Here is an 8,650-nt window from a genome sequence, read left to right on the forward strand (position 1 = left end):
AGTTCTAAAGTTGTGTAAAGTCTTCATATATTAACCATTTCAATTCCATTGAGATTGTAAAATTTGGAGATTCCTGTGGGACTGAAAAGGTTAAAAAAGCCCATTTAAAAGCAAAACAGTAACCCTCTCAGTCTGAAAGATGTCACGTGGAGTAGTTAAATAGCAACCTTTTCAATCCCACAACTATGCTAAAAGCTGCTGCTTTCAGTGGGACTGAAAGGGTTAATGAATATATAATATAATATAATAAGAATATATGAGAGGGATTTTGCAGATGGAGATAATAAGATAATAGAGCAGACTGTTAATTGTATGTGCTTAGCTGCCTTCAATTGATTGTAAGGAATATTAAAGGGACTGCCTACTTTTTGCAGGAGAAAGGGTTAAGGATTTTATATGGAGTGGAGATAATCAGGGATGATTTTTTGACCTTTCTGGACTTTCGGCAGCCACACTCAGCCTCCCTACCCCCTCTCTGCTCACACAGACTCACACGGGAACCAACTTTAGCACGACACCGGTCTTTAATACCAACATTTTTAACGCTTGCCCTGTGTGTTGATTGATTTTTTCCAGCATTCCCTCAGCAAATGGATTTTTGCCACTGCAGCTCAGCAGAGGGTGTCAGATCTTTCAGAGTGCACCAAGCTGGAACGAGCAGAGCCTCTTAGCAACTCACTTGTTCTCTTAGACACACACACACACATACATATATATATATATATATACACATGCACTGTGTGTACTGTAATCAAGCGACAGAATACTGAGAGAAGCAAAGACGGAGAGCACAAGCCAAGAGAAGGAAACAAGAGGTGAAGAAATGGACAGCAAAAAAACGCAGCGATTGCGGAAATTTTGCAGCGCCATTGGCTTGACGAAGAGTGTTTAGGCTGGGGCGTGATTTCAGCACCACGAAGCTGTGAACAGCTCACGCAGGGAACCGAGCTATATGTTCTGGGAAAGGTACAGTGGCTGCTGGTGTCAGGCAAGGAGAAAGCCTCTGCTTTAAATACGCAAAAGGGGGAGGAAAAGACAAGGTCGGTGTCTCAGGCAAACCGTGCCTAGCTATTTCAGCCATTCCTCTGTCTGTCTCTGTCTCTCTCCTTTTCTGTAGCATGGCATTGCTTAACATTGGCAGTATGCTTGTTACCACCACAATTTGTAAAACCTGACAAATACCCATTCAGCAATCACTGATTATTTCGGATGTTTTCTGCTGCATACGTGATTCATCCTACGTGACTCCATCATTTGTGGATATATTATTGACTACCGTCTGGGATTATTGCAGTGAAAGGGGAAAGGAAGCATTGGGGGGGCTTGTGATCTCTTATCCCTTTTCGATATTATATGGCTGCTTCCTTTCTTTTTTAGGGATCTAAAGAAATCTCTGATGGAGATGGATTGCTGATACTTTGCAATGAAATCGGGGATGAATTGCTCTGTTTAAAAATGCTGCTTTGGATTCTGTTGCTGGAGATATCTCTTTGTTTTGCTGCTGGGAACGTTACCAGAGACGTTTGCAAAGAAAAGATCTGTTCTTGTAACGAGGTAGAGGGAGATCTGCACGTAGACTGTGAGAAAAAGGGATTTTCGAACCTTCAGCATTTCTCTGCTCCCACGTCTCAGTTCTACCATTTGTTTCTGCATGGGAATTCTTTAACGAGGCTTTTCCCTAATGAGTTTGCTAACTTTTACAATGCAGTCAGTTTACACATGGAGAACAATGGCTTGCATGAGATTGTTCCTGGTGCCTTTCTGGGATTGCAGCTGGTAAAACGATTGCACATTAATAACAACAAGATCAAGGCATTCAAAAGGCATACCTTCCTTGGATTAGATGATCTGGAATATCTCCAAGCTGATTTCAACCTGTTAAGAGACATTGACCCAGGTGCTTTTAGGGACTTGAACAAGCTAGAGGTTTTAATTTTAAATGACAACCTCATTAGCACATTACCTACTAATGTGTTCCAGTATGTGCCGATCACACATTTGGATCTCCGGGGAAACAGAGTTAAAACATTACCCTATGAGGGAGTCTTGGAACAGATCCCAGGCATAGCTGAAATCCTTTTGGAAGATAATCCTTGGGACTGCAGTTGCGATCTGTTATCTCTAAAGGAGTGGCTAGAAAACATCCCAAAGAATGCACTGATCGGAAGAGTTATTTGTGAAGCTCCCACTAGGTTGCAGGGTAACGATTTAAATGAGACCACAGAGCAAGAACTGTGTCCCTCAAAAAATGCAGTAGATTCCAGTTTGGCTGCCCCTCCTGCTCAAGATGAAACCTGTGATCCTGGTCCAATCCCAACTCCTTTTAAAGTCAGTGGACAAGAGGAATCTGCCACCCAGGGTTCCTCGGTTATCGGGGGTACAAAGATCCCAGGGAACTGGCAAATTAAAACAAGACCTACAGCTGTTGTATCAGAAATAAATTCAAATTTTAAAGCCCCTCACATCTTTGTCTGCCCATCTTTCTGTAGTTGTGGTCAGCAAATCCTTGGCCCAGGATTAAAAGTTGACTGCAGCAACAAGAATGTGAAGAGTTTAGCAGACTTGGAACCCAAACCACCCAATGTACAGGAATTGTTCCTGAGGGAGAACAAGATCCACACCATAAGAAGATCACACTTTGTGGATTATGGAAATTTAACTTTGCTGGACCTGGGAAACAACAACATAGGTATGGTTGAAAACAACACATTTCAGAACTTAACGGACCTCCGCTGGTTGTACATGGATAAAAACTGTATAGATACTCTCATGCCAGATAAGTTTACTGGACTGCAGAGTCTGGAATATCTGAATCTGGAATTTAATTTTATTCAGTTGATCCTCCCCAACACATTCAATCCTATGCCAAACCTCAGGATCTTAATCCTAAACAATAATCTTCTCAAATCACTACCTGTTGATGTTTTTGCGGGTGTCAGTCTATCAAAACTTAGTCTGCACAATAATTACTTTATGTACCTTCCAGTGGCTGGAGTATTGGATCAGCTCACTTCTATCATACAGATAGATTTACATGGCAACCAGTGGGACTGTTCCTGCAATAATGTGCCTTTCAAACAATGGGCAGAACGTCTTGGCCCAGAGGTAATTGTAAGTGATCTCAAATGTTATTTCCCAGAGGAATTTTGGGGGAAAGATTTCAGATTCCTTTCAAATGACATGATGTGTCCATTGCTTTATGCAAAATTGTCCCCAACATTAAATGCACTTAACAAAAACAGCACTGGCTTGACTGAGACCAACACTCACCCTAACTCCTACCTAGACACCAGCCGAGTATCAATTTCTGTGCTAGTACCAGGACTGTTGCTGGTATTTGTTACATCCGCCTTTACGGTAGTGGGCATGCTAGTATTTATTCTAAGGAATAGGAAAAGATCCAAGAGAAGGGATGCCAACTCATCTGCGTCTGAAATCAATTCATTGCAGACAGTATGCGATTCTTCTTACTGGCACAATGGACCATATAATGCAGATGGCACCCATAGAGTTTATGATTGTGGCTCCCATTCCCTGTCAGACTGATATGTGATGTTGTCTTATAGGTGATCCTGTGAGAGAAGGAGGGGAGTAAGGTGGAATAAACATCCCTGCACCCTAAACCTTTTACTTATACAAAGGACACAAATATTGATGTGCATTGCTGTAACATTTGCTACAATTGTGCCATTTCCATCAGCTAGGATTTATTTCAAAGCTACCTTATTGTGACTACAAAAAAATGACATTGAGAATGGAGCGTTCTATATCTGCCAGGTAGCCTGCTATGCTATCTGCAGAGTTTGAAGTGGAAAACTATACAATGTATAAGAGAAAAAAATAATACATGCACCAGAAATGGATGGTGTAACCATCCTTAGTTTCATGTGAGGATATTTATAGGGGGTTGTTTTCAAGAAGGTTTAACGTCTGGAGCTGTTGGGGGGGCTAAACCATGCAGCATCTGCTGTCTGCTGTGTTGGTTCAGTTGGGTGAACGTTGCACAATGGCATGAATGTAATGTAAATAAATGACTCTAATATACCAAGTGCTGCATGGCTCGCATGGATACAACGTACCCCTGGGGGGCGCTCAATTGAACTGGAGATCACGCCTGGGCATACAATCTCTCTGGGCCCCCAAAAGTCTCATCTTCTCCAACTATCTCTATACAGTATCGGTATACAAAAAAAAGTGCCATTGCTCTATCTTTTGTAATGGATATACAAAGTGCAGTTCACACTTTTACTGTGAAAAGGAAAAAAAAATCTATTATAATGTTTAATTTAAAACGTGTTTGCATGAATATTCACAGCAATTATTATTATTATTATTATTTTTATTTTATTTCTATTTGGTTTTGATTTTCTACACTATTTTGTGTTGATTTGAAAACATAACTACATATGCATTATTATATTTCTGAATGTAAAAAAAAAAAAGATTCCCAGTCGATTTTCATTTAATTATGAAATTATTATTACAGTTGTAAACATTTTTAGGTTATTCCGATGCAGTCAATCACATGAGGTTTTAGCCCTTTAAGGGCTGGGGTAAGAAGATATGAGAGGTTGTACAAAACTGTGTGCTCACTTAATTACTCTCTAAGGGTTAATTCATTATTGTGCTTGAGGTGAGAGAATAACTTAAGAAAAAATAAATAAACAGATCAATATGGAGGTGCTCAAAGGAAAAATGAAGGAAATAACATTGAAACTAAGTAACTATATTAAAAATTTTTATAATGGCATATTTTTCAGTATTAAAGTGAAATGTTTCCAAATGCTGGTTGTGATTGTCAGTTGCTGGAGTCATTTTTATCTTGGGACCTAATTGGCTTGCTTTGGGTTTGTGAATCTTTAAGCCTGTAGTGAAAGAATGCAATGTATTCCGTGTGTGCCTCTTCCAGTCGTGTTTTGGTAAATGATCAGACTGGGCAATGCAGATGCAGTATTCGAGAAGCTCGTCTGGAATTCATGTAATTGAGTCGCCATAGAGCGGTCTCATTAAGCTGATTCTAGATTTGAATCGTCAGCACTTCAAGCCCAGATGCAGCACAAATGACTGACAGTCTTGTCTGCAGACAATTTAGCATCAGCATCTGTAGGAAATTTGAAAACTAATTAGTGGATGAAGCATTCCAATGCCTTTTTTCTTCCTTTTTTTTCAACATTGCGACAGAATGTATGAATAAATCTCCTAGATTTTAAACATTTTCCTGTGGGTTTAGTCACATTGATTAAGCATTGTGTCAGCTAGGCGAATCTTCAATAAATGTCTGAAATATATATAATATATGATTGGTATACAAACAAATGATGGGCAGTGTGTTTCAACTAATTGACAGCTCATGACATCAGACTGTGTAAAGTGTTGAAGATTCTATATTCATTTAAAATTAAGGCTTTTGATTATGCTACTCAGTAATTATGTATACTAAGCTATGTTTTGCTGCCTTAATATATTCTGCAAATATAAACTGTGAATTCTGAGAAGAGCAATGGGCAAAATTTATGAAAACACTGAGAGTGATTTAAAAATCTTTATTGAATCAGTCATGATATACAGTTTTTGCAATTGTCCAGGTAATGGTTTAAGGCAGAGGCTACTGATAAATTGTGCTTGTGACTTTGCTATGACTTATATACAGCAATATTTTACACCATTTTAAATGTCTTTCATTGAATAACAGTGTTTATCAATTTATCATTGTTCTGTGTACTATGCAAATTCATTTTCATGTCGAATGTATTGTAGAATGTACTGAATGGGTCACAAATAGGTAGAAGGTTATGCACATATGCAAAAGGATAATGTACTGTACAGCACATTTGAAAGGGTTCGGGTGAATCTTTTTTTTAAGGTATGACTGAGTTGTGCAGATATATCATTCTGAAATCTGTAAATAAAATAAAATGAAAGGGTACAGTCATCATGTGTTTCAAGCAGATTACAGCTTGCTACTTTTGCAGATCAAGAATTCTAAATCTGTTTCCTTTATTTGCACTTGATTTGAGAGTGCACTTGTAAAATTACATAGAAAAGGTGTAAAAACTGCAATTTTACAGAATTGGATTTGTTTTCCAATTCTGCTAATATACCTAAAAAATTGAATGTGTTACTATATATTCACACTTTTGGCCCTTAATGTTAAATAAATGGTAATTGCAATATATATTGTAATGACCTATTTAAATCATATTTTTAATTTAAGATATAGCTATATTAATATCTTTATCTTGAACAGTTATATCTATATAACTGTGTCAATTATTCGGTGGAAATAAACACTTTTGTTTTTGTTAAAACCAAAATAGGAACACCATCACAACACCTTTGCATGCCAAAACAAGACAGATATTATTCAATCTTGAAAAATTATAGATCATATTTTTGTCAGACCATATTACTTATTGCCTGTTGCCATGTGACTCAAGCACAGGGTAGATATAGGGTGTATATGTTGCCATAGCAACAGTGAAAAAAGAAGCTTCTAATGCAAAGTCTTCAACTTTAAAAACATAAATAAATGAAAATCCCATATCTCTCTCTCTCTATATATATATATATATATATAGTTGTTTTTAATTGATTTTTGTATTCTTAAAGTTGGAGACACATTAACTTAACACAGCATTGTGTTAGGAAAAAAATATATATTTATATATATATATAAGGAATTCAAAGAGATGGTTGCACTCACGTAATTGAAAGTCCAAAGTTTAATGACAAATTGTTAAAATATCCAAGATCAACGTTTCAGTCCATGCAGACTTTCATCAGGATCATCGATGATCCTGATGAAAGTCTGCATGGACTGAAACGTTGATCTTGGATATTTTAACAATTTGTCATTAAACTTTGGACTTTTAATAACGTGAGTGCAACCATCTCTTTGAATTCCTTGGATATTGAAGCTACTTTTTGGTTGGCACCCGGCCCCTAAGGGACATTTAAGCGTGAGTGCAGGAGCAATCTTGTTTTGTATATATATATATATATATATATATATATATATTGTTACCAATATATTTATTGTATTGAGTACTAAACACTTCTTAGTTATCTAAAATCAATGAGGAGGAACTCTGCTCAGTGATGCTCTATTCAGGTTACAAAAATGCCAAACATCTGCTGTTACTGATGGTGTGCAAGTAAACCATTACATGGATCCTGCAGTTTGTGTCTTTAGTGGTCCTTGCTGTATTTTATCCTGGAATTATAGTAAACAATATAGTGAATTTAAAATGCATTTTCCCAGGATGTAATTGCATATATTACATTTTGCCAATGTCAGCTAGGAGCAAACAAGTTCTATCAAAATATCTCAGTTTCTATAGAAAATTGGTTGCTGGAAGTACTTTATTGCCAAAGTGCAAAGAGTTCATATCATTATGTGAATAAAAATGAGCTGTGATCCCCAGGACCCAGTTAAACCTAGACAATGTCAGTTTCTAATCCGCACTCTATGTGTCATGAATTAAATCAAATGATAGGCCCTTTTGTTCTTCCTAAAAATCTTATGAGAATCATCCAAATGTCTTCTTTATTTAATAACTCTACGGGAAGTGGAGTAATGACTAACAGTAATGCTCCTTCTCAAAAGACTCTTCTAGTGAACAGAAGGGATCTCGTCTCTCCCACTTCTTACCTCAGTCATCATTCTGCAGGTAAGGGGCAATAGTGAGACTGGGCTAACTTGAATGGGTCTTGCTTCATCAACCATTATTTGAGCTATGGTTAATGACTAATTGCTACGTTTTAAAGAAGGTGCCTTGGTTTTCCATTAAGACATGGGATTTACATGAAATTAATTGCCCATTTCTGCTAACCACAAAGCCTAACAGTTGTGAGTACATCAAATAAAAAGTGGATCAGGGCGTCCACAAGTTGTAAATCATGACATCAAATTATAGAATAGGCCATGGTGTCCAACTATATGAGCATATGCCAAGTACTAACAGTGTGACTCAGCTCAGCCTCACAAAATGCTGCTAGGTTGCACAATTCTATGGCACTAAATGTACAAATCTCTCAATACACATGTACCATGGATGCACTAAGTGTCTGTTAAAAAAACAAATATGAAATAATCAGTGTATCCCTTGTGCATGCTCCAAAAACATAGTTATAATAATGTAATAACGTTTCTTTAAAGAACATTTCCGGAATGTAAATGTAAGGTATATACAGATTTATCCAACTCTGTCAAACATTTTTATCATTCTGTATCTTGAAACCATGCAAATAGGTATTGTATGCATTAAATATATTTGCACTGACATATTGGTTTAAAATAAAATAAGCTCAATGTGAAAGTGGAGGGTTGTGAATATGGAATTGGAGCATAAATAAACACAATGTCATTACACAACACAGTTCCTGCTATAACAATGTTGAGGAGTATAAAACCTTCCTTCTGATTTTATAGAAGATCTAGCCAAGACATTTTATTTTTTATTTTTTTACTATTAGTATTTTTTTTGTTGCTTTTATAGCCCATGGAATTGGAGCATAATCAAGATATTTAACTGTAAATTGTAATATATATATCTGTATATCTGTTGTATTGAAGGCCTGGAATGGAGCATAGCCCATGGTCTATCTGGTAAAAAATCAAACTGTTTAGGTGTGCCCTGGGGTGCTAAGG

The 8,650-nt window shown here is 37.0% G+C and overlaps 1 protein-coding gene across 1 annotated transcript; it reads left to right on the plus strand.

Moving 5' to 3' along the window:
- The first annotated feature begins 407 nt into the window (after positions 1 to 407).
- On the plus strand, positions 408 to 4,307 carry SLITRK1 (SLIT and NTRK like family member 1). The gene is made up of 2 exons (XM_063425812.1): positions 408 to 1,040; positions 1,378 to 4,307. Exon 2 carries the CDS (start codon positions 1,456 to 1,458, stop codon positions 3,544 to 3,546), a length of 2,091 nt encoding a protein of 696 aa, XP_063281882.1. The 5' UTR covers positions 408 to 1,040; positions 1,378 to 1,455; the 3' UTR covers positions 3,547 to 4,307.
- The last annotated feature ends 4,343 nt before the right edge of the window (positions 4,308 to 8,650 follow it).

Source organism: Pelobates fuscus, chromosome 1, assembly GCF_036172605.1.
Source record: "Pelobates fuscus isolate aPelFus1 chromosome 1, aPelFus1.pri, whole genome shotgun sequence".
NCBI classification, from domain to species: domain Eukaryota; kingdom Metazoa; phylum Chordata; class Amphibia; order Anura; family Pelobatidae; genus Pelobates; species Pelobates fuscus.